This window comes from Pogoniulus pusillus, chromosome 14 (assembly GCF_015220805.1).
Source record: "Pogoniulus pusillus isolate bPogPus1 chromosome 14, bPogPus1.pri, whole genome shotgun sequence".
In the NCBI taxonomy this organism is placed as follows: domain Eukaryota; kingdom Metazoa; phylum Chordata; class Aves; order Piciformes; family Lybiidae; genus Pogoniulus; species Pogoniulus pusillus.
The window spans coordinates 29,580,324-29,605,726 of NC_087277.1; the positions used below are offsets into that span (position 1 = coordinate 29,580,324).

General features: G+C 55.0%; 1 protein-coding gene across 1 annotated transcript in view; it reads left to right on the forward strand.

Moving 5' to 3' along the window:
- Window positions 1-25,403, forward strand: part of CPQ (carboxypeptidase Q) — a 78,281-nt gene that overhangs the window by 50,759 nt on the left and 2,119 nt on the right. Inside the window, exons 4-6 of the mRNA XM_064153990.1 lie at window positions 6,524-6,635; window positions 10,199-10,290; window positions 13,723-13,924. Coding sequence (XP_064010060.1) covers window positions 6,524-6,635; window positions 10,199-10,290; window positions 13,723-13,924 — 406 coding nt within the window. The remainder of the gene's footprint in view (window positions 1-6,523; window positions 6,636-10,198; window positions 10,291-13,722; window positions 13,925-25,403) is intronic.

The window sequence follows — 25,403 nt, forward strand, 5'->3', positions numbered from 1 at the left end:
CAGGGAGCCTCAGAAGAGGCTCAGGGACCCAGCAGGACAAAGGAGGTTTTTCAGCCCCTGTACTCAGTGCTGGTCAGGCCACACCTTGAGTGCTGTGTCCAGTTCTGGGCTCCTCCATTGCAGAGAAATGCTGAGGTGCTGGAAGGTGTTTGGAGAAGGGCAGCAAGGCTGGGGAGGGGCCTGGAGCAGAGCCCTGTGAGGAGAGGCTGAGGGAGCTGGGGGAGTGCAGCCTGCAGCAGAGGAGGCTCAGGACAGAGCTCATTGCTGTCTGCAGCTGCCTGCAGGGAGGCTGTAGCCAGGTGGGGTTGGGCTCTGCTGCCAGGCAGCCAGCACCACAAGAAGGGGACACAGCCTGGAGCTGTGCCAGGGCAGGTCTAGGCTGGATGTGAGGAGGAAGTTGCTGGCAGAGAGAGTGATTGGCATTGGAATGGGCTGCCCAGGGAGGTGGTGGAGTGGCTGTGGCTGGAGGTGTTGCAGCCAAGCCTGGCTGGGGCACTTAGTGCCATGGTCTGGTTGGTTGGGCAGGGCTGGGTGCTAGGTTGGGCTGGCTGAGCTTGGAGCTCTCTTCCAAGCTGTCTGATTCTATGATTCAGATTCAGTATTCCCAGGCAGGAGGTAGCCACAGCCTCCCTGGGCAGCCTATTCCAGACTCTCACCATCCTCAGACTGATGAACTTCTTTCTAAGAGCAAGTCCAAACCTACACTCCATCTGCTTCAAACCCTTCCCTCTTGTCCTGTCTCTAGACACCCCAGAGGGAAATGTCCCTCTGCAGCCTTCCTGCAGCATTCTGTGGAATCACAAAGTCCTGTTAGCAAAAACCAGACTGACAGAGAGGGAACTGCTTCATCCAGCAAGCACTGACACAGCAAACACAGCATTTGCTACCAGTGTCACTTCTTGTCATGGCCTGAGTTGAGTTTGCTGCTGATATTCAATCATAGTCACAGAATCAGTCAGGGCTGGAAGGGAGCACAAGGAGCAGCCAGTGCCAACCCCCCTGCCATGCCCAGGGACACCCTACCCTAGAGCAGGCTGCACACAGCCTCAGCCAGCCTGGCCTCAAACACCTCCAGCCATGGGGCCTCAACCCCCTCTCTGGGCAGCCCATTCCAGCCTCTCACCACTCTCCTGCTCAACAACTTCCTCCTCACCTCCAGCCTCACTCTCCCCACCTCCACCTTTGCTCCATTCCCCCCACTCCTGACACTCCCTCACAGCCTAAAAAGTCCCTCCCCAGCTTTTTGTAGCCCCCTTCAGATCCTGGAAGGCCACAAGAAGGTCACCTATAGAATCATAGGATGGGCACTGAGCTTCAACTTCGTCTTCCCAGATATTGATAAACTGAGCTTGAACTTTGCTTCTGCCCTGCTGAGACCTCATCTTGAATCCTGTGTTCAGTTTTGGGCTCCCCAGTTGCAGAGGGACAGGGATCTGCTGGAGAGGGCCCAGCAGAGGGCTGTGAGGATGATGAGGGGACTGGAGGGCATGGCTGATGAGGAGAGGCTGAGGGCCCTGGGGCTGCTTAGTCTGGAGAAGAGAAGGCTGAGAGGGGATTGGATAAATGTTTATAAGTATCTGAGGGTTGCCAGGAGTGGGGGACAGGCTCTGCTCACTGCTGCCTGGGACAGGACAAGCAGCAATGGATGGAAGCTGCAGCACAGGAGGTTCCAGCTCAGCACAAGGGGGAACTTCTTGGCTGGAAGGGTCCCAGAGCCCTGGCACAGGCTGCCCAGAGAGGCTGTGGAGTCCCCTTCTGTGGAGCCTCTCCAGGCCTGTCTGGATGTGTTCCTGTGTGATGTGTGTCAGATAGGATTGTCCTGCTCTGGCAGGGGGTTGGACTGGATGATCTCCTCAGGTCCCTTCCAGCCTCTATCATCTCCTGAGCCTGGGATCCTGTGAACTCATGGTTGTGTGGATCCAAAGCACAGTGTCCCTGCAAGAGCTCCTGCAACAATTAGCTTGATCAGACAATGCTTGAGACATTCCCTTCTGCTCCCTGTCCTGCTGCTGGAGGATCTGGGTTGGATTGCAGGCAGGAAGATGATGTGTGAAGTCTTCCTTGCAGCCTTGTGTGCTGCTCCAGCACTTAGGATACGACTTCCCCTTGTTTAGCTTTTGGGAGGCCTTTGGGAACAAAACCAAGCAATTGATTTCCAGAGTCTTACTGCAGGAGACAAAGAAAAAACTGTTGGAAGTCTTTTAAAACCAGAGGAATGTTGGGTTGGGTACAGGAATCTGCTTCTGCCCAACTGTGACACATCAAAGAGGAAATGCTCTCTGCCACAGCATCCTCCCAGCTACACTCAGGCAGTGTGCTCTGGGTGGTCCAGGAGTGAGGTGGATGGGAGCTGGTTGAAGAGAAGGAGGCAGAGAGTTGTGGTCAGTGGGATGGAGCCCAGCTGGAGGCCTGTGACTAGTGGGGTGCCACAGGGCTCAGTGCTGGGACCAGTTCTGGTCAATGTATTCATCCATGAACTGGAGGAGGGCACAGAGGGCACTGTCAGCAAGTTTGCTGATGGCACCAAACTGGGTGCAGTGGCTGCCACAGCAGAGCTGTGCTGGCATTCAGTGAGACTTGGACAGGCTGAGATCAGCAGGGAGAGATGGAATGGAATTCAACAAGGGCAAGGGGAGAGTCTGGCACCTGGGAAAGAACAGCCCCAGGGAGCAGGAGAGGCTGGGGACTGACCTGGTGGAAGGCAGTGAAGGGGAAAAGGATTTAGGGGTCCTGATGTGTGGGAGGGTGCCAGGAGCCAGCAATGTGCTCTGGTGGCCAGGAGGGGCAATGCCATCTGGGGTGGATTAGAAGGGCTGTGGTGAGTAGGTCAAGAGAGGTTCTCCTGCCCCTCTGCTCTGCCCTGGTGGGGCCACATCTGGAGTACTGTGTCCAGCTCTGGGCCCCTCACTTCAAGAAGGACCTCAGGGAACTGCTTGAGAGAGTCCAGTGCAGAGCCACAGAGATGCTGAAGGGAGTGAAACATCTTCACGAGGAGAGCCTGAGGGAGCTGAGGCTTGGAGCTAGGAGAGGAGGGGACTGAGAGGTGACCTCAGCAGTGGTGATAAAGATGTGCAGGTGAGTGCCCAGAGGCTGGAGCCAGGCTCTGCTGGGTGATGCCAGTGCCAGCACAAGGGGCACAGGGTGGCAGCTGAGGCAGAGGAAGTTCCAAGGAAACATGAGGAGGATTTTTTTCCCTGTGAGGGTGCCAGAGCCCTGGCACAGGCTGCCCAGGGGGGTTATGGAGTCTCCTTCTCTGGAGATACTCAAACCCTGCCTGGATATGCTCCTGTGTGAGGCTGTGCTGGGTGATTCTGCAGGGGAGTTGGACTGGCTGAGCTTTTGAGTTCCCTCCCAACCCCTACCCTTCTGTGGTGCTGTGCTTCTGTGAAGTGTTAATAACTCTGCAGCTTTGATTCATTTTGCTCTGTGAGTTGGAGTTTTGAGGTGGAGCAGGGAAGAGCAGGGCAGCAAAACCTGGTTACACAGCAACATTTTGTTCCAGAGCTTTGTCCTAGGAAGGGTTTGGGCAAGAATCCATCTGCAACCTGCTGCCTTTAAGAGGGGAAGGCTGCTGTGGGCCCCAGTGCCAGGTGTGCTGTGTGGCTGAGCAGAAGCAAAGCACATTGCTTAGTGTCACCACTTTCCACAAGCCATTTGCAAGCAGTGGCAGGTGATGCTAATGCACCCCAAAGGTGCCAGACCACATTTGCTGCTCTTCATCTGCAAAGCTCTGTGTGTGAGGACTTCACTTCATCATCCTTCTGAAGGCAAGCTAAGCATAATGGGTTTAGATTTGGTCCTGCCAGCTGCTTTATTTGCCCACTAGCTAGTGGCATGATGTGCTGCCTTTCTGTTCTGTTTCTTGCCTTCTCTTGCAGGATCATGGCATAAAATTGCAGCCCTGGGGGTGCTGGTGGCTAACAAGTTCCCCATGGCACAGCAATGTGCCCTGCTGGCCAGGAAGGCCAATGGGGTCCTGGGGTGCATTAGCAGGAGTGTGTGCAGCAGATCCAGGGAGGTTCTCCTGCCCCTCTGCTCTGCCCTGCTGAGACCTCATCTTGAATCCTGTGTCCAGTTCTTGTTTTCATACATCTCAGCAAGCCTATGAGTGCAGCAGACATCACCACTGTTCCCTTTTGACAGCCTGCCATCTCATTCCTCTCACCAAAATGTCTCAGCTAGGCTCAAACTAGCACAGGAGGAATAAGCTGCTCTTCAGATTGTGGCCACAAGCTCTCCCAGCTTCTAAAGCATCACAAGTCCTGGTGTTTGTATTTCATAGTGTGTATTTGACCACCTGCAGCCCTGGGGGCAGTTCTGGAGCCCCCAGCACTAGCAGCACATGGAAGTGTTGGAGGCAGTGCAGAGGAGGCCACCAAGATGCTGAGAGGGCTGCAGCAGCTCTGCTGTGAGGCCAGGCTGAGAGAGTTGGGGCTGTGCAGGCTGGAGAGGAGAAGGCTTGGAGGAGACCTTGGAGTGGCCTTGCAGGGGCTGCAGGGGGCTGCAGGAGGTCTGGGGAGGAACTATTGACAAGGTCTGGGAATGCCAGGAGGAGGAGGAATGGGTTTGAAGTGTCAGAGGGGAGACTGAAAGTGGATGTTAGGAAAGGGTTCTGTGCAGTGAGGGTGTTGAGACACTGGCACAGGTTGCCCAGGGAGGTTGTGGAGCACAGAAGCATCCAATGTGATCTTTGATCTTTGATCCCATTGGGTGCTTCTGTGCTCCACAACCTCCCTGGAGGTGTTCAAGGCCAGGTTGGATGAGGCCTTGAGTGACCTGTTCTAGTGGGAGTTGTCCCTGCCTAGGGCAGGGGGTTGGACCTGGCTGATCCTTGAGGTCCCTTCCAACCTAAACCATTCTCTGATTCTCTGATTCTGCTCGGACACAGCACTGATACTGATACTGGACACAGCATCAGTACTGCTCTGGGTAGTGTCAGATCTTGCTTAAGGTAAAGGGTGCTGGTAGTTGTATTCCTCCACTCTGGTGAGGCTGCACCTGGAGCACCACGTCCAGCTCGGGAGCTGTCAACACAGGAAGGCAGCTGTCACCAGTGGTGTTCCCCAAGCATCAGTGCTGGGCACAGTCCTGTTCAATGTCTTTATTGATGATCTGGAGCCGGAGATCAAGTCCAGCAGCAGTAAGTTTGCAGATGACACCAAGCTAGGAGCAGCTGTGGGGCTGTTGCAGGGTAGGAGAGCCCTGCAGAGGGACCTGGCCAGGCTGGATGGGTGGGCAGAGGCCAAGGGGATGAGACTGAACAAGGCCAAGGGCAGGGTTCTGCACTTTGGCCACAACCCCAAGCAGCACTACAGGCTGGGGCCAGAGTGGCTGAGAGCAGCCAGGAGGAAAGGGACCTGGGGGTACTGATAGATAGTAAGCTGAAGCTGAGGCAGCAGTGTGCCCAGGTGGGCAGCAGAGCCAATGGCATCCTGGGCTGGCTCAGGAGCAGTGTGGGCATCAGGACAACGGAGGTTCTTGTGCCCCTGTACTCAGCACTGCTCAGGCCACCCCTGGAGTGCTGTGTCCAGTTCTGGGCTCCTCCATTGCAGAGAGATGCTGAGGTGCTGGAAGGTGTCCAGAGAAGGGCAGCAAGGCTGGGGAGAGGCCTGGAGCAGAGCCCTGTGAGGAGAGGCTGAGGGAGCTGGGGGGGTGCAGCCTGCAGCAGAGGAGGCTCAGGGCAGAGCTCATTGCTGCCTGCAGCTGCCTGCAGGGAGGCTGTAGCCAGGTGGGGTTGGGCTCTGCTGCCAAGCAGCCAGTAGCAGAAGGGGACACAGCCTGGAGCTGTGCCAGGGCAGGTCTAGGCTGGCTGTTAGGAGGAAGTTTCTGGCAGAGAGAGTGATTGGCATTGGAATGGGCTGCCCAGGGAGGTGGTGGAGTGGCTGTGGCTGGAGGTGTTGCAGCCAAGCCTGGCTGGGGCACTTAGTGCCATGGTCTGGTTGCTTGGGCAGGACTGGGTGCTAGGTTCGGCTGGCTGAGCTTGGAGCTCTCTTCCAACCTGCTTGATTCAATGATTCTGTGTTCTACTCCCTGCAGCATCTTTGTGTGTCTGTGCTGGACTCTTTCAATCAGCTCCCTGAGGACCTTATTGAAGAGAGTAGCACAGAACTGGGCACAATATTCCAGATACAGCCTCAGCAGGGCAGAGCAGAGGGGGAGGAGAACCTCTCTAGACCTACTGACCTCAGCCCTTCTAATCCATCCCAGGGTGCCCTTGCCCTTTTTGGCCACAAGAGGGCACATTGCTGGTTCATGGGCACCCTTCTTTCTATTAGGAGCCCCAGGTCCTTTTCCCCTTCTCTGCTCCCCAGCAGGTCAGTCCCCAACCTGTACTTATCTCTGGGGTTGCTCCTCCTCAGGTGCAGGACTCTACTCTTGAGTGCCTGGAGAAATGTTTCCTTCCTCCTGTTCTAAACTAGAAAGCCAAACTGGAGACAACATCATTCAACTGCTGACATGCTGATCTGGCTGTTCTGCTGCAGTGTGTTCATGTGGGTGTCTTCTCTCCTCCTTGCTTCTGCAGGTTGTGTTGGTCAGTGGACACCTGGACAGCTGGGATGTCGGGCAGGGAGCTATGGATGATGGTGGTGGAGCATTTATATCATGGGAGGCATTGTCACTCGTTAAGGATCTAGGTAAGTGTTTAACTCTCTGTCATTTCTCCTGCACTGTCGTTGCAGGAGCTGCTGAAGGGTGTCTGAGGAAGCAGATTTGGGACTGTAGCACAGACATTCATGCTGGGTATGGACATATTGTAGGTTTGTCCCCTCAAAGCAGCTTCACAGCTGCCATTGGGTTGGGAAGGACCCTCAAAAGGCATCGTGTCCAACCTCCCTGCACTCAGCAGGGGCTCCTCCAGCTGCAGCAGGCTGCACAGGGCCACTGCCAGGCTGACCTTCAATGCCTTCAGCCATGGGGCCTCAGCCACAGCCCTGGGCAGCCTGTGCCAGGATTTCACCACTCTCACCATGCACAGCTTCCTCCTGATGTCCAACCTAACCCTGCCCTGCTCCAGTTTCAAACCATTGCCCTTGTCCTATCCCCACAGGCCCTTCTGAACAGTCCCTCCCCAGCCTGCCTGTAGGTCCTCTTCAGATACAGAAATGCAGCTCTGAGGTCTGCCCAGAGCCTTCTCCTCTCCAGGCTCAACAGCCCAAATTCTTTCAGTCTGTCTTCACAGCAGAGCTGCTGCAGCCCTCTGAGCATCTTGGTGGTCTCCTCTGTACTCTGTGTGCAGCTCTGGAGCCCCCAGCACTAGCAGCACAGGGAAGTGTTGGAGGCAGTGCAGAGGAGGCCACCAAGATGCTGAGAGGGCTGCAGCAGCTCTGCTGTGAGGCCAGGCTGAGAGAGTTGGGGCTGTGCAGGCTGGAGAGGAGAAGGCTTGGAGGAGCCCTTGGAGTGGCCTTGCAGGATCTGCAGGGGGCTGCAGGAGGGCTGGGGAGGGACTATGGACAAGGTCTGGGAATGCCAGGAGGAGGAGGAGGAATGGGTTTGAAGTGGCAGAGGGGAGATGGAAAGTGGATGATAGGAGAGGAGTTGTTTGCAGTGAGGGTGGTGAGACACTGGCACAGGTTGCCCAGGGGGGTTGTGGAGCACAGAAGCACCCAGTGTGGTCAAGCAGCAACAGAAGAAGGGGACACAGCCTGAAGCTGTGCCAGGGCAGGTCTGGACTGGATGTGAGGAGGAAGTTGCTGGCAGAGAGAGTGATTGGCATTGGAATGGGCTGCCCAGGGAGGTGGTGGAGCGGCCGTGGCTGGAGGTGTTGAAGCCAAGCCTGGCTGGGGCACTTAGTGCCATGGTCTAGTTGGTTGGGCAGGGCTGGGTGCTAGGTTGGGCTGGCTGAGCTTGGAGCTCTCTTCCAACCTGCTTGGTTCTGTGGTTCTAAGGTTTCCAGCCTGTAGTTTCAAGGAGGTAATACTCATTTAATTTGCATTGTGCCAAGACAGGAAGAAATAAAGGCCAGGCCTGTTGGCAAATCTCATCCATTTCAGCTAGGAAATGAAGTCAGTTCTGACAGTGTTATGGATATTGTTTCTCCTCAGCACAGCAATGTGTGTGTGCTAATTTATGCCTTATCACTTCTGATAATCACCTCCATGTTTCTTCTCCTTCTTTCATAATTGTTCTGTGTTTTTTTCCGTGGTTTTAAGGGCTTTGTTCTTGCTCAAGCCTAATTAGCATCACACTGCACAGAAAGTGCCCTTTGTCCTCAGCCTGCTTGTGCTTCCCTGCTCCCAGGTTTGCTGCCTCAGATGGATTTGTTTAGTGATATAGTTCCACCTGTGGCAGTGGGTGCAGGGGAGAGACACAGAGAGGAGAGCAGCCTGGAGGAGAAGGCTTGGAGCTGTCAGCTTGTGACGAACTTAGATGCTTGAGTGTGTCCAGAGAAGGGCGACGAGGCTGGGGAGAGGCCTTGAGCACAGCCCTACGAGGAGAGGCTGAGGGAGCTGGGATTGGTTAGCCTGGAGAAGAGGAGGCTCAGGGGAGACCTCATTGCTGTCTACAGCTACCTGAGGGGAGGTTGTGGCCAGGGGGAGGTTGCTCTCTTCTCTCAGGTGGCCAGCACCAGAACAAGAGGACACAGCCTCAGGCTGTGCCAGGGGAGATTTAGGCTGGAGGTGAGGAGAAAGTTCTTCCCTGAGAGAGTCATTGGACACTGGAATGGGCTGCCCGGGGAGGTGGTGGAGTCGTCGTCCCTGGAGCTGTTCAAGGCAGGACTGGACGTGGCACTTGGTGCCATGGTCTGGCCTTGAGCTCTGTGCTAAAGGGTTGGACTTGGTGATCTGTGAGGTCTCTTCCAACCTTGGTGACACTGTGATACTGTGAACTCCCCGTGGTTGCTGGCAGCCCAGAGCAAGCTGTGTGCTGGCTGCAACCAGAGCAGGGAGAACAGCAGCACTCTGTGCTGCTCCTGCTCCTGTACTGTTCTGCTCCTGCTCCTGCTCTGCGCCCGCTCCAGCTCTGCTCTGCTCTGCTCTGCTCCTGCTTCTGCTCTGCTCCTGTTCTGTTCTGCTCCTACTCCTGTTCTGCTCTGCTCCTGCTCCTGTTCTGCTCCTGCTCCTGCTCTGCTCCTGCTCCTGCTCTGTTCTGCTCCTGCTCCTGCTCTGCTCCTGCTCCTGCTCCGCTCCTGCTCCTGCTCCTGCTCCTGCTCTGCTCCTGCTCCTGTTCTGTTGTGCTCCTGCTATGCTCCTGCTCCGCTCCTGCTCCTGTTCTGTTCTGCTCCTGCTCCTGTTCTATTCTGCTCCTGCTCCTGCTCCTTTTCTGTTCTGCTCCTGCTCCTGCTTCTGCTCTGCTCCCGCTCCTGCTCCTTTTCTGTTCTGCTCCCGCTCCTGTTCTGCTCCTGCTCCTGTTCTGTTCTGCTTCTGCTCCTGCTCCACTCCTTCTCCTGTTCTGTTGTGCTCCTGCTGTGCATCTGCTCCGCTCCTGCTCCTGTTCTATTGTGCTCCTGCTATGCTCCTGCTCCGCTCCTGCTCCTGTTCTGTTGTGCTCCTGCTATGCTCCTGCTCCGCTCCTGCTCCTGTTCTGTTGTGCTCCTGCTATGCTCCTGCTCCTATTCTGTTCTGCTCCTGCTCCTGCTCCTGCTCTGCTCCTCTCCTGCCCCTGCTCTGCCCTGCCGTGACCTGCCCTGCCCTGTTCTGGTCTGCTCTGGTCTGCTCTGCAGCACTGAGAATCTTCATCCAACCTGGCCTTGAACATCCCCAGCGAGGAGGCAGCTACAACCTCACAGTGCTGACACCACACCTGCAGCTGGACCTCCAGTTCTGGTGCTCACAGCGTAAGAGGGACCTGGAGCTGCTGGAGAGGGTCCAGAGGAGGTCTTGAAGATGATCAGAGGGCTGGAGAACCTCTCCTATGGGGATAGGCTGAGGGAGTTGGGGCTGTTCAGCCTGGAGAAGAGAAGGCTCCAGAGAGACCTTAGAGCAGCCTTCCAGTGCCTGAAGGGGACTCCAGGAGAGCTGGGGAGGGACTTTTCACAAGGACCTGCAGTGCTAGGACGAGAGGGAGTGGATTGAAGCTTGAGGAGGGCAGCTTTAGACAAGATGGGGAGGAATTCTTGCCAGTGAGGGTGGTGAGACCCTGGAACAGGCTGCCCAGGGAGGTTGTGGCTGCTCCCTGCCTGGAATTGTTCAGTGCAAAAAGAGGAAGGCTCAGCTGTGTGCAATTGAGTGTGAGACCAACATTTGTGACTGTGTTTTAGGCCTTCGCCCCAAGAGGACGCTGCGTGTGGTGCTGTGGACAGGAGAGGAGCAAGGAGGAACAGGAGCCCAGCAGTACTATCAGCTGCACAAGGTGAGCCAGAGAAACAGAGTCAGCCAGGCTGGAAGAGGCCTCCAAGCTCAGCCAGCCCAACCTAGCACCCAGCCCTGCCCAACCAACCAGAGCATGGCACTCAGTGCCCCAGCCAGGCTTGGCTTCAACACCTCCAGCCACAGCCACTCCACCACCTCCCTGGGCAGCCCATTCCAGTGCCAATCACTCTCTCTGCTATCACTCCTCTTAACATCCATCCTGGACCTCCCCTGGCACAACTTGAGACTGTGGGATGAAAGGGCCCTCCAAAATCATCCAGTTCCAACCCCCTGCCATGAGCAGGGACAGCTTCCACTAGCCAGGGTTCTTCAAGGCCTTATCCAACCTGGTCCTGAACACCTCCAGGGAGGTTGTGGAGCACAGAAGCACCCAACGTGATCAAAGATCAAAGATCACATTGGGTGCTTCTGTGCTCCACAACCTCCCTGGGCAACCTGTGCCAGTGTCTCACCACCCTCACTGCAGACAACTTCTTCCTCACATCCAACAAGGCCTAGAATACCTCTTAGGAGTGGGCATCCTCCCTGGGCTACCTGTTCCAGTTTCAGACACAGCTCAGTGCCTGAGAATGACTTTCAAACGGTCTGTGTGTGCTGGCAGTGTACATAAACTTTCCCTGCCCTGTACACTGCTGTTCCCTTGCCTTTTCCCATCACATTTCACAATGTCCACCATAAAACTCTTAATGAAAGTAGAGTAAACTCCCAAGGAGGGTGGAGGTGGTGGATTCATTACATTAGACAGTCCCAAAGCTGTGCTTTCCAGGGTGCTGGGCCAGCTCATTGAAGCTGTATCCTTACACTGAAAGGTTGGACTGGATGATCTTTCCAGCCTGGCATTCTGTGGATCTCTCAGTCTCTGAATGGTGTGAAATTTTCAATACTCTTTTCCAGTTATCATTTTTAAGGGATCTGGAACATTTAACAGGATGGATGCTGCTGTTGCAAGGAGCACACAAACAGTCTGACTGCTGCCTGTTGTCCCATTGCTGCCTGCAGCTCCCTGAAGAGAGGCTGGAGCCAGGTGGGGTTGGGCTCTGCTGACAGGCAGCCAGCAACAGAAGAAGGGGACACAGCCTGAAGCTGTGCCAGGGCAGGTCTAGGCTGGATGTGAGGAGGAAGTTGCTGTCAGAGAGAGTGATTGGCATTGGAATGGGCTGCCCAGGGAGGTGGTGGAGTGGCTGTGGCTGGAGGTGTTGAAGCCAAGGCTGGCTGGGGCACTTAGTGCCATGGTGTGGTTGGTTGGGCAGGGCTGGGTGCTAGGTTGGGCTGGCTGAGCTTGGAGCTCTCTCCCAACCTGCTTGAATCTATGATTCTAGGATATGATTCTATGAACTACCTGAAGGGAAGCTGTAGCCAGGTGGGGCTGGTCTCTTCTCCCAGGCAACCAGCAGCATAAGAAGAGGACATCAAATTGTGCCAGGGCAGGTTTAGGCTGCACATTAGGAAGAAGTTCTTCACAGCAAGAGTGATTGGCATTGGAATGGGCTGCCTGGGGAGGTGGTGGAGTCCCCATCCCTGGAGGTGTTTAAGAGGAGGCTGGAGGAGGCACTTAGTGCCCTGGGTTAGTTAATTAGCAGGGTTAGGGATAGGTTGGGCTGGATGATCCTGGAGGTCTCTTCCTGATTCCGTATAGAAAAGCCCAGTGTAGCTTCCCAACAGTCTGTAGTCCACAGAGAGAATTCCATCAGGAATGACATCCTTCTGTGGTTTGTTGCTCATCTTTCCCCCCCCTCCCCCCTCCTCTCCCTGATCTGGCAGAATTATGAATCACTCTGGGCACAGGACAGTGCATTACTCAGAACAACAACAGGGAGCAGATGAATATTGTACAGGCCATATTTAGCATGAAAAATATCTTCACCTCTTTGTGAAGCAGAATCTCTGGCACTGAGGAGTGCCTGGCAGAAAGGTTGCCTGCTGCTGCTAATGAGCACGAGGTAACCAGGAGTGGCATTTAAAGGTGCCTTGTAAAATGAAGCATGGTCTCTGTGACTCATCTCCATGGCTGGGCTGGTTGTGGCTTCAGCTAGCTACAAGCAAGTGGAAATATGAGGGCAGTAACTCAGCACAGACAGACATGGATTGCCTTCATGGTGTAAATCACCTCCTCCTGTCAGTGGACATGTGGCAAGAGAGAAGAAATGAAGACAATGGAGCACTGGACAAGTACAAATACTCTTCCTTTGGTAGCCTGTTTGTTATTTCTTTCCATTTCATTTGAGGTCCTCCTCCCTCATCTGTCATTGTAGGTTGCCTCTGCTGGGAAGTGGATAAGTTACTGGAGAAATAACAGAGAGCAGCAGCAGCAGCAGTGTGGGTTCAGTATGGTGCCAAAACTTAACTCATTTGCCTGCATTCAGAATAGAATAGAACAGAATCAATCAGGTTGGAAGAGACCTCCAAGATCATCACCACCCCCATGGTGCACAAATTGATTCATAGCACCTAATCTGAATTTGGTCTTAGAATCCTAGAATCAGGCAGGTTGGAAGAGAGCTCCAAGCTCAGCCAGCCCAGCCTAGCACCCAGCCCTGCCCAACCAACCAGACCATGGCACTAAGTGCCCCAGCCAGGCTTGGCTGCAACACCTCCAGCCACATCCACTCCACCACCTCCCTGGGCAGCCCATTCCAGTGCCTATCACTCTCTCTGCCAACAACTTCCTCCTCACATCCAGCCTAGACCTGCCCTGGCACAGCTCCAGGCTGTGTCCCCTTCTTCTGTTGCTGGCTGCCTGGCAGTGGAGCCCAACCCCACCTGGCTACAGCCTCCCTGCAGGCAGCTGCAGGCAGCAATCAGCTCTGCCCTGAGCCTCCTCTGCTGCAGGCTGCACCCCCCCAGCCTCCTCAGCCTCTCCTCACAGGGCTCTGCTCCAGGCCCCTCCCCAGCCTTGCTGCCCTTCTCTGGACACCTTCCAGCACCTCAACATCTCTCTGCAACGGAGGAGCCCAGAACTGGACACAGCACTCAAGGGGTGTCCTGAGCAGTGCTGAGTACAGGGGCACAAGAACCTCCCTTGTCCTGCTGCCCACATTGCTCCTGAGCTAGGCCATTTTATGGCATTATTTCTGTCACCAGGGAGGTGGTGGAGTGGCCGTGGCTGGAGGTGTTGAAGCCAAGCCTGGCTGGGGCACTTAGTGCCATGGTCTGGTTGCTTGGGCAGGGCTGGGTGCTAGGTTGGACTGGCTGAGCTTGGAGCTCTCTTCCAGCCTGCTTGATTCTGTGATTCCATGAACTTGAACTCTTTCAGCTTTTTCCCACAGCAGGGTCAGATCCCTTCACCTATGCTTAACCTCTCTGAGGCAGCTCTGTGTTGATGTGCTCACCCTGCTCACCCTCCAGAACCCAGCACATGCTGCCAGTGTCGACAGCAACCACCCAACAATCTCTTCCTTCCTTTTGTGCTCAGGAGAACATCTCCAACTTTGATATCGTCATGGAGTCTGATGCTGGCACCTTCAGGCCATCTGGACTGGGGTTTACTGGCAGTGCTGAGGCTCAGGACATCATGAAGGAGGTCATGGCTCTGCTGCAGCCCATCAACGTTACAGCTGTCTATGATGGTGCCGATGGAACCGACATTGACTACTGGATGAGAAATGGAGTGCCTGGTGAGCATGACCCTGCCCTGCACTGCATGGGTCACAGGATGGTAGGGCTTGGAAGGGACCTCTAGAGGTAGAATCAGAGAATGAGTTAGGTTGGGAGGGACCTCAAAGCTCAGCCAGTTCCAACCCACTGCCACAGGCAGGGACACCTCCCACTAGAACAGGTCGCTCAAGGCTTCATCCAACCCGGCCTTGAACATCTCCAGGGAGGCTGTGGAGCACAGAAACACCCAATATGATCACACTGGGTACTTCTGTGCTCCACAGCTTCCCTGGGCAACCTGTGCCAGTGTCTCACCACCCTCACTGCACAGAATCCTTTCCTAACATCCACTTTCCATCTCCCCTCTGCCACTTCAAACCCATTCCTCCTCCTCCTGGCATTCCCAGACCTTCTCAATAGTCCCTCCCCAGACCTCCTGCAGCCCCCTGCAGATCCTGCAAGGCCACTCCAAGGGCTCCTCCAAGCCTTCTCCTCTCCAGCCTGCACAGCCCCAACTCTCTCAGCCTGGCCTCACAGCAGAGCTGCTGCAGCCCTCTCAAGCATCTTGGTGGCCTCCTCTGCACTGCCTCCAACAGTTTCAGACCAACCTCCCTGCCAGAGCAGGACCATTATGTCCTGGTTTAAACTTTCCAGACACTCAAATCCTAACAGAACAACAATATATATAGGATGCCTCCCCCTCTCCCTTCTCTCCATACAAGAAGATGTTAGGTAGAAGGGTAGAAAGGGGTAGAGAGCACCCAAACAGTCATCCACTGCTGTGGAAGTGAAAAGGAAAACCTGAACAATCAGTAAAAGCTACTTAAGGTAAGGGGAGTTCCAAAAAAGGAATAGGGAAGGGAATCAAAATACAAGATGTGTCTGCAGCCAGATGGGTGGCAATGGATGGAGCTGGATTCAGGAGCAGGTTGCTCTACCACGTGCTTGGCTGGCCCCGTGGCAGAAGCAGGAGCAGCTGGAACGGGTTGGTGCTGTCCAGCCAGGCAGAGAGAGAGACAGGAAGTTGTGATAGAACTGTGATAGAGTCAAGAGGTTAGAAGAGAGCTCCAAGCTCAGCCCTGGCCAAGCAACCAGACCATGGCACTAAGTGCCCCAGCCAGGCTTGGCTTCAACACCTCCAGCCACAGCCACTCCACCACCTCCCTGGGCAGCCCATTCCAATGCCAATCACTCTCTCTGCCAGCAACTTCCTCCTCACATCCAGCCTCGACCTGCCCTGGCACAGCTTGAGGCTGTATCCCCTTCTTCTGCTGCTGCTTGCCTGGCAGCAGAGCCCAACCCCACCTGGCTACAGCCTCCCTGCAGGCAGCTGCAGGCAGCAATGAGCTCTGCCCTGAGCCTCCTCTGCTGCAGGCTGCACCCCCCCAGCTCCCTCAGCCTCTCCTCACAGGGCTCTGCTCCAGGCCCCTCCCGAGCCTTGCTGCCCTTCTCCAAACACCTTCCAGCACCTCAACATCTCTCTTGAACTGAGGAGAAGTTCCTCTGCTTTAGTAGGCAACAGCAAGTGGCAGTGGGCTGACCATTGCACCCTGGGGTCAAGTTCAAGGTCCCTGGAGTGACGTTCCAGACCATCCCCAGGAGGAGTCAGGATGAGCTGGGCTCATGTTCAGACCACTCCCCAGGAGAGGTTAACCCTTAACACCCTAGAATCTAGTGCAGGTCACGCAGGAGCTCGTCCATACAGAGCTTGAAGAAGCCTCTAGAGAAGGAGACTCCACAACCTCTCTGGGCAGCCTGCTGAGCTGGGTGGGCTGGTGGTTTGCAAAGAGGAAGAAATCCTTTCTCCCAGGGAGGAAGCAGAACTGCTGTAGGGGAAAGGCAGCAATGCCAGAAGGTGAGCAAGGGAACCAGGGCATGGAGCGGCAGCGTTTGCAAATGGTGAGGGTTGTGCAGAGCATAACAGACCTCGAAGCTTCTTTGCAGCTTTAAGGATTTATAATAATTAATCCCAGCCTGCTGGGTTATAAATAGTAAACCAAGGCAGGGGGGAACTCCCCAGGGCAGAGCACATCATCTTTCACAGTAACGTTTTGACTTTGCAGCTCAGAGCTTTTCCTCCTTCTTCTGTGTGCCAGAGAAGCAATGGGCTTGAGGTGTGAGATTTAAAAGGCTCTGAGCAACCTGCTCCAGAATCACAGAATCACAGAATCAGGCAGGCTGGAAGAGAACTCCAAGCTCATCCAGCCCAACCTAGCACCCAGCCCTGCCCAACCAACCAGACCATGGCACTAAGTGCCCCAGCCAGGCTTGGCTTCAACACCTCCAGCCACAGCCACTCCACCACCTCCCTGGGCAGCCCATTCCAATGCCAATCACTCTCTCTGACAGCAACTTCCTCCTCACATCCAGCCTAGGCCTGCCCTGGCACAGCTTGAGGCTGTGTCCCCTTCTTCTGTTGCTGCTTGCCTGGCAAAAGAGGCATCCTCCAGTACAGAATGTCCCTGCTGGCTGCAGGGGTGTTGGCCTAGATGTCTTTTGAAGGTTCCTTCCAACCCAACCCGCTCCAGTTTCAATCTCCTCTCTCCCATATCAAACCCATTCCTCCTCCTCCTGTCTTAACAAGACCTTGTCAACAGTCCCTCCCCAGCCCTCCTGTAGCCCACTTCAGATACCCTGGAAGGCCACTCCAAGGTCTCCTCCAAGCCTTCTTCTCTCCAGCCTGGAGAGCCTCAACTCTCAGCCTGGCCTCACAGTAGAGCTGCTGCAGCCCTCTTCTTCCCAGAGAGAGTGATTGGCATTGGAATGGGCTGCCCAGGGAGGTGGTGGAGGCACCATCCCTGGAGGTGTTCAAGAAAAGACTGGATGAGGCACTTAGTGCCTTAGTTCTGGTTGACTGGACAGGGCTGGGGGATTTTGGACTGAATCATCTAAGAGGTATCTTCCAACCTGGTTGATTCTATGATTGTCTCAGCATCTTGGTGGCCTCCTCTGCACTGCCTCCAACACTTCCCTGTGCTGCTTGTGCTGGGGGCTCCAGACCTGCCCCCAGGGCTGCAGGTGGGGTGTGAGGAGTGCAGAGCCAAGGGGCACAATCCCCTCCCTTGCCCTGTGCCCACACTGCTCTGGCTGCAGCCCAGCACAGGGTTGTGTCTGGGCTGCACTCACCCTGCAGGCTCCTGGGGAGCTTTGCATCAGCCCAGAGCCAGATCTTGCTGCTCTGTCTGCAGCATTCTCGCTGCCAGAGTGAGCCCTTATGGTGTCTAATAACATTGGAACCCTCTGTAAGAGCTTTGCTAATTGAGGCCAATTTAAAGAACCAGCCAACTGTGGCCACTTCATCAATCCTGTCTGAACTCTCCTGTTGATGGCTTTGTTTCTGCAGCACCAAGAGGGAATGTGGTGGACTTCATCAGCAGTGACAGTGGTTTCTGATGGCATTGCTCTGGAATTTTTCTCCTCTCCAGTGTTCAGTAGGTTGTGGGATTTGTCTTTTCAGAATCCTGGCTTTGTAGAATGGCTTCGGTTGTAGGGGACCTTGGAGATCATCCAGTTCCAACCCCTCTGCCATGGGCAGGGACACCTCCAGGTTGGCCTCATCCAACCTGGCCTTAAACATCTCCATGAAGGTTGTGGAGCACAGAATCACCCAATGTGATCAAAGATCAAAGATCACATTGGGTGATTCTTTGCTCCACAACTTCCCTGGGCAGCCTGTGCCAGTGTCTCACCACCCTCACTGCAAACAACTTCTTCCTAACATCCACTTTCAATCTCCCCTCTGACACTTCAAACCCATTCCTCCTCCTCCTGCCATTCCCAGACCTTGTCAATAGTCCCTCCCCAGCCCTCCTGCAGCCCCCTGCAGATCCTGCAAGGCCACTCCAAGGGCTCCTCCAAGCCTTCTCCTCTCCAGCCTGCACAGCCCCAACTCTCTCAGCCTGGCCTCACAGCAGAGCTGCTGCAGCCCTCTCAGCATCTTGGTGGCCTCCTCTGCACTGCCTCCAACACTTCCCTGTGCTGCTTGTGCTGGGGGCTGCAGAGCTGCCCCCAGGGCTGCAGGTGGGGTGTGAGGAGAGCAGAGCCAAGGGGCACAATCCCCTCACTTGCCCTGCTGCCCACACCTGCTGCAGCCCAGCACAGGGTTGGCTGTCTCTGTATTCTGTTTGGTGCTCTAAAAGTCCTAACCAAACCCACAGACAGACATTGCATCAGCTCTTTGCTTTCAAATTACAGAGGCTCTGAATGAGCTGAATGGATTGGAAATGGAGCACAGCAGCTGTGTTTTGGGTTCTGTTTCAGAGGAGAACAGAACTAAAGCCCTGTGTGTGTGCACCACAGGTGTCCCCAAAAGAAGTCTCCAGAAAAGCACTGCTAAAGCTGCAGAAATAGGTTGTCCCTCCCAGCTCACACCCCTAGCTCTGGCAGAGCATAGCTTTGCTCTGGAGGTGACTTTTTCCCCTGTGCAAAACAGCTGGGGAGGATCCTAAGCTGTTTGCACAGTGCCACTGCCTGCCTTCAACATTAGCATAGAATGGTCTAGGTTGGAAGGGACCTCCAAAGCTCACCCAGTCCAATCCTCTCTGCAGGCAGCAGGGACATCCCCCACTTGAGCAGGTTGCCCAGAGCCTTGTCCAGCCTGACCTTGAATATCTCCATGGATGGAGCCCCAACCACCTCCCTGGGCAGCCTGTTGCAGTGTTGTGCACCACAATCATCACACAGTGTCACAGTCTCACAGTCACACAGTATTATTAGGATTGGAAGAGACCTCACAGATCATCAAGTCCAACCCTTTAGCACAGAGCTCAAGGCCAGACCATGGCACCAAGTGCCACGTCCAGTCCTGCCTTGAACAGCTCCAGGGACGGCGACTCCACCACCTCCCCGGGCAGCCCATTCCAGTGTCCAATGACTCTCTCAGGGAAGAACTTTCTCCTCACCTCCAGCCTAAATCTCCCCTGGCACAGCCTGAGGCTGTGTCCTCTCGTTCTGGTGCTGGCCACCTGAGAGAAGAGAGCAACCTCCTCCTGGCCACAACCACCCCTCAGGTAGTTGTAGACAGCAATAAGGTCTGCCCTGAGCCTCCTCTTCTCCAGGCTAACCAATCCCAGCTCCCTCAGCCTCTCCTCGTAGGGCTGTGCTCAAGGCCTCTCCCCAGCCTCGTTGCCCTTCTCTGGACACGCTCAAGCATCTCAATGTCCCTCCTAAACTGGGGGGCCCAGAACTGAACACAGCACTCAAGGTGTGGTCTAAGCAGTGCAGAGTACAGGGGCAGAATGACCTCCCTGCTCCTGCTGGCCACACCATTGCTGATGCAGGCCAGGATGCCACTGGCTCTCTTAGCCACCTGGGCACACTGCTGGCTCATGTTCAGGTGGGTATCAATCAGCACCCCCAGATCCCTCTCTGTCTGGCTGCTCTCAGCCACTCCGACCCCAGCCTGTATCTCTGCATGGGGTTGTTGTGGCCAAAGTGCAGCACCCTGCACTTGGAGCTATTGAACACCATCCCCTTGGACTCTGCCCATCTGTCCAGGTGGTCAAGGTCCTGCTGCAGAGCCCTTCTGCCCTCCAACCCAGCCACATCTGCCCCCAGCTTGGTGTCATCTGCACACTTGCTGATGACTGACTCCATGCCCTCATCCAGATCATCTATGAAGATGTTAAAGAGGATGGGGCCCAGCACAGATCCCTGAGGGACACCACTAGTGACAGCTGCCAGCTGGATGTGGCACCATTCACCACCACTCTCTGGGTCCAGCCCTCCAGCCAGTTCCTAACCCAGCACAGAGTGTTGCAGAACTTGTTCCTCACATCCAATCTAAATCTGCTCTGCTCTAGTTTGAAGCTATTGTCCCTCATCCTGTCACTGCAGGCCTTTGCAAACAGTCTCCCCCTGTCCTCTTTGTAGCCCACTCTGGGTACTGGAAAGCTGCTATCAGGTCCCCATGGAGCCTTCTCTTCTCTGGGCTGAACACCCTCAGCTTCCTCAGACTGTCCTTGTAGCAGAGCTGATCATTTTTATGGCCCTACTGTGGACCTGCTCCCCAGCCACCATTACTCTTCAGCTTGAAACTGCTTGCAGCATGAAGAGCTCAAGTCTGACAGGGCAACTCTCCCTCTCTTAGAGTCATAGACTCAAGCAGGTTGGCAGAGAGCTCCAAGCTCAGCCAGCCCAACCTAGCACCCAGCCCTGGCCAAGCAACCAGACCATGGCGTCTTGCTGTGCTGGAATGTGTGAACCAGAGCCTGAAGAACTCAGAATGCTCCACTGCAGCTGCATCTTTTCTTGGCCTGGAATATATTTATCTCTTCTAACTTCCAGCTAAGAAAGAGCTAAAACTCAAGGGCAGCATGAAGAGCTCAGGTCTGACAGGGCAGTTCTCCCTCTCTTAGAATCACAGGATCAAGCAGGTTGGCAGAGAGCTCCAAGCTCATCCAGCCCAACCTAGCACCCAGCCCTGCCCAACCAACCAGACCATGGGTTCCTGCTGTGCTGGAGTGTGGAAAGCAGAGGCTGAAGAACTCAGAATGCTCCACTGCAGCTGCATCTTTTCTTGGCCTGGAACATATTTATCTCTTCTACCTTCTAGCTAAGAAAGAGCTAAAACTAAAGGGCAGATTTTAGACATCTTGCTTTTGAAAACATCCCAAAGTATGCACAGCTGATTTGAAATCCCCAGGATGTGCTAGGTGGGGAGTGTGGAGGAAAGTTAATTAGTCTGCCTGCCTCTTGCTTTACATCTTAATTACTAAGAGTGCTTTTCTTGTCCACTAAACCCTGCTGGCTAGACCTTAGGGCAGATGTTGCTCTGCAGTCACAGTTAAAAGCATATGCACTTGATGCTGGCAAAGCCTCTGGGTGCTCTGCATTGAGGTCTTTCATTTCAGGATGCTTGGGGGGGAAAGAGGGAATCATCAGACAGTTCAAAGTGTCATTTGCTTGCTTCCTTTCCATGCAGCTCCTCTCCTCCAGCCAGACAAGTAGCTGCAAAGCCATCTAATAGTGCCAAGCCAGCTCTGAGCCATGGGGCAGTGTTGCTGACAACATTATCTTAGTACCTCTAAACACTTTGTCACTCCACGCTCAACCTAGTGACAGTTTGATTTTGCTGTCCCTTGGCCCAAGCAGTGATCTCAACTTTCTAATCAGACAGCAGGTGGGAAAGGACTGTGTGGACTCAGGACCTGAGTGAAGAGAGTGCTGAGAAACACTCCTGCAATCACTCCCCAGGCAGGAGAGCTCCTGGCTGCTGAGCCAGCTGCCCTGCCTCTGGAAACAGCGTTGCTCTGTCTGCTCTTGGTCAGGAGGTTCAACCAGGCCAAGTGGAAGGTCCTAACCAGTGGGCAAGGGAAGGGCAACTGACATCATCTACCTGGAGCTGAGTAAGGCATTGGACTCTGTCCCACATGGCATCCTGGTCACCAGACTGGGATAGCACAGCCTGGCTGGGTGCAGCACTGCTGGGTAAGGAACTGGCTGGATGGTGGCACCCAGAGAGTGGGGATCAAGGGCACAGTGTCCACCTGCAGACCAGTGCCAAGTGGCTCCCTCAGGGGTCAGTGCTGGCACCAGTGCTGTGGAACATCTCTGTCAGTGCCATGGGCAGAGCAATCAGTGCAGCCTCAGCAGGTGTGCAGCTGGCACCAAGCTGTGTGGCACAGGTGACTTGCTAGAGGGCAGGGACCCATCCAGAGGGAGCTGCACAGGCTGCAGAGCTGTGCCCAGGCCAACCTCAGGACATTCAGCAAGGCCAAGTGGAAGGTCCTGCACCTGGGTGGGAGCAATGCCAAGCACAGCTGCAGGCTGGGTGGGGAATGGCTGAGAGCAGCCCTGAGGAACAGCCCCTGGGGGTCTGGGCTGATGCAAAGCTCCACAGGAGCCTGCAGTGGGAGTGCAGCCCAGACACAAGCCTGTGCTGGGCTGCAGCCAGAGCAGTGTGGGCACAGGGCAAGGGAGGGGATTGTGCCCCTTGGCTCTGCTCTCCTCACACCCCACCTGCAGCCCTGGGGGCAGTTCTGGAGCCCCCAGCACAAGCAGCAGAGGGAAGTGTTGGAGGCAGTGCAGAGGAGGCCACCAAGATGCTGAGAGGGCTGCAGCAGCTCTGCTGTGAGGCCAAGCTGAGAGAGTTGGGGCTGTGCAGGCTGGAGAGGAGAAGGCTTTGAGGAGCCCTTGGAGTGGCCTTGCAGGATCTGCAGGGGGCTGCAGGAGGGCTGGGGAGGGACTATTGACAAGGTCTGGGAATGCCAGGAGGAGGAGGAATGGGTTTGAAGTGGCAGAGGGGAGATGTAAAGTGGATGATAGGAAGGAGTTGTTTGCAGTGAGGGTGGTGAGACACTGGCACAGGTTGCCCAGGGAGGTCGTGGGGCACAGAAGCACCCAGTGTGATCTTTGATCTTTGATCACATTGGGTGCTTCTGTGCTCCACGACCTCCCTGGAGGTGTTCAGGACCAGGCTGGATGAGGCCTTGAGCAACCTGTTCCAGTGGGAGGTGTCCCTGCCTATGGCAGGAGGTTGGAACTGGCTGAGCTTTGTGGTCTCTTCCAACCTAAACCATTCTATGGTTCTATGTCTTGGCTTCCCCTGCCCTCTGCCAGTCTTGGCTTGGGCTGCTCTCTGATCTGCTCAGGTGCAGAGCATCCTTTCTGTGGGGAAAGCCCCAGGGAGCACTGAGTGCCTGTCCTCACTGTGCCCAGGGCCAGCCCTTGCCTTTTGCTGCTTCCCCCCCCAGCCATTCTTTTGCTTTGTGCTGTGCAGTGCATTGGAAACTCACTGAGAGAGGAGAAGAAGTGTGATTGCTCTTGCACTCTGTGAAGAGGAGGAGGTTTGGCTGCTGCAGTCACTAAACCAGAGAGCTGTAAAGGCACCCTGGCTGCTTTCTCTAATTGCATTTAAGCCTTGGGCTCTTAATGCACAGCACAAGACTAATTATTGAAGTAATTATGATTGCCTTCTCTGCTGCACCATGTTTTTTTCCAAGGCCAGAGACATTTCTGGAGGCACAGTGTGGATCCTTGCTGGCAGCCTGGGAACAGTTTGACTGTCCTCACCTGGAATGAGTTCCTTCTTTCAAATCTCACTTGTCTGCTTCTTGACCTTGAAGAGAAAAAGCCACAAGGCTGTGTCAGGAGGCAGTTTTCTCTTCTTCACTCAGTGTATGCTGATTTCAGTGGCTGCCTTGCTGCTAAAGCTGCATTTCACCTCTTCTGAGGAACCTGCTGCTGGCTTAGGCTGAGCTTCACACAATCAGAATCACAGAATATCTTGGGATTCAATCCAGAGGCAGTATTTGACTTCCTCAGCTACCCAGAGACACAGTCCCTGCTCACAGAAAGCCATTCCCCCTCTCCATGCTCCCAGTTTACTGTGGAATCTTTAACATGCCCAAGAGCAGCAAGGAGCTGAGCACAGGGAGGTTGCCCAAGATGCCCTCTGAATGTCCCTTCCAACCCAGTGCAAGCTGTGATGCTGAGAATTTGGCTCCTGGAAAGATTTCAGTCGTGCATGCCTTGGTTCATAGAATCACAGGCTTGGAAGGGACCTCCAAAGCTCATCCAGTCCAACTCCCCCTGCACTCAGCAAGGACACCCCCCACCAGATCAGGTTGTGCAGAGCTCTGTCCAGCCTCACCTTGGATATCTGCAGGGAGGGGCTCCCAAGCACCTCCTGTGTGTATGGAGCTGTTTGCTGTGTTGCATGCCTTTGAGAGGAGCCAAAGGTCCTGTCTCTTTCTTGTCCAGTTAAAATGGATTATGTTGGGCTCTGAGGTTTAGTTGTATCCTCAGGCTCCTCTGAAGGGTGAGTAGAGTCTAGGACACATAACTGCTTTGAGAAGTAGTACTACAGGCATCCAAAGGAAGGCAGGTGAGAGGCCACCCCTGGAGTGCTGTGTCCAGTTCTGGGCTCCTCCATTGCAGAGAGATGCTGAGGTGCTGGAAGGTGTTTGGAGAAGGGCAGCAAGGCTGGGGAGGGGCCTGGAGCAGAGCCCTGTGAGGAGAGGCTGAGGGAGCTGGGGGTGTGCAGCCTGCAGCAGAGGAGGCTCAGGGCAGAGCTCATTGCTGTCTGCAGCTCCCTGCAGAGCAGGGTTAGACTGGAGCTGAGGAAGAAGTTCTTCAGCGTGAGGGTGGTGAGGCTCTGGAACAGGCTGCCCAGGGAGGCTGTGGCTGCATCCTGCCTGGGGGTGTTCAGGGCCAGGTTGGATGAGGTTGTTCAGTGCTGCAGGTGCAGTCTCAGCAGAGCAGAGCAGCAGAATCCCCTCCCTGAGCTGCTGCTCTCCTTGCTCTGGATGCAGCCAGCACATAGCTGCCTGCTGGGCTGCCAACAACCCTTGCTGGCTCCTGGGGAGTTTGTCAACCAACTGACACCCCCAGGTCCTTCTCCTTGAGACCATTCTCAAGCTACTCCTCACCTCCTCACCCATGACCTTTCCTTTGAGGAATAGGAGTGCCCAAAGGAGAACAGATCAAAGGTATGAAGAGGAAACTAATCTCTTATCCTGTTGTTGCTGTCTTCATTTTGAGCCTCTCTAAAGCCTGGCAGCCACAACCCCTCGGTGGTAGGGGGTACAGGTGCTGCAGCAGGAGCTGGGCAGGGGCAGGCTGGCTGGAAGGCTTCCCCCACCCCACATCAGCCCTGCTGCTGCAGGCTGTGTGCAGAACCGAGCCTGTTGGGCTGGGTGCTGCACAGGTGCTTTGTGAGCTGGCCTGGCTTAAGCACAGCCTGCAGAGTTATTGCTGCAATGAAAACTCAGGGATTGCCTTGCCTGTGTTTCAGAGCCCACATTAACCTCTTCTTTGCTGGGCTAGCCCATAGCTGCCAGCTGGCTTTCAAGCCAATGATTCCATTAGCCACGTTTCAATTAAGCAGGAGCACTGGAGAATGCTGATGGTGTTTTTTAGTGGGGCACTGGCAGCACTTCTTGCCCCTGTCGTTTATTCTCAGCTGATGAAATTACAGGGCTAAGCTGCTCGGGTTTCATGGCTACAGCCACTGAAATAGTTTCCAGTACAGAGCTCATAAATAACAGCAAGAGCCCTGCTGTGTCACCCTCCTGAGTCATGCTCTCAAAGCCTTTAAAATTCATGAATCAAACAAGGCAGAGGGAAAGCTTTCAGCTGCCTGCTTCAGTGGCTAATGAAATGAGGCTACAGTGTGAAGGAGGCAACCTGAAGTGTGCATTATTTCCTTGTTTGGCTTCAGGCACTGGAGATTCATCCTCTGGATACACTAAACGTGGCTAAGTTACAGCCCAGGATTAGCACAGGTACTTCTGCAGCCTGCAGGGAGGCTGGAGCCAGGTGGGGTTGGGCTCTGCTGCCAGGCAAGCAGCACCAGAAGAAGGGGACACAGCCTGAAGCTGTGCCAGGGCAGGTCTAGGCTGGATGTGAGGAGGAAGTTGCTGGCAGAGAGAGTGATTGGCATTGGAATGGGCTGCCCAGGGAGGTGGTGGAGTGGCTGTGGCTGGAGGTGTTGAAGCCAAGCCTGGCTGGGGCCCTGAGTGCCATGGTCTGGTTGGTTGGGCAGGGCTGGGTGCTAGG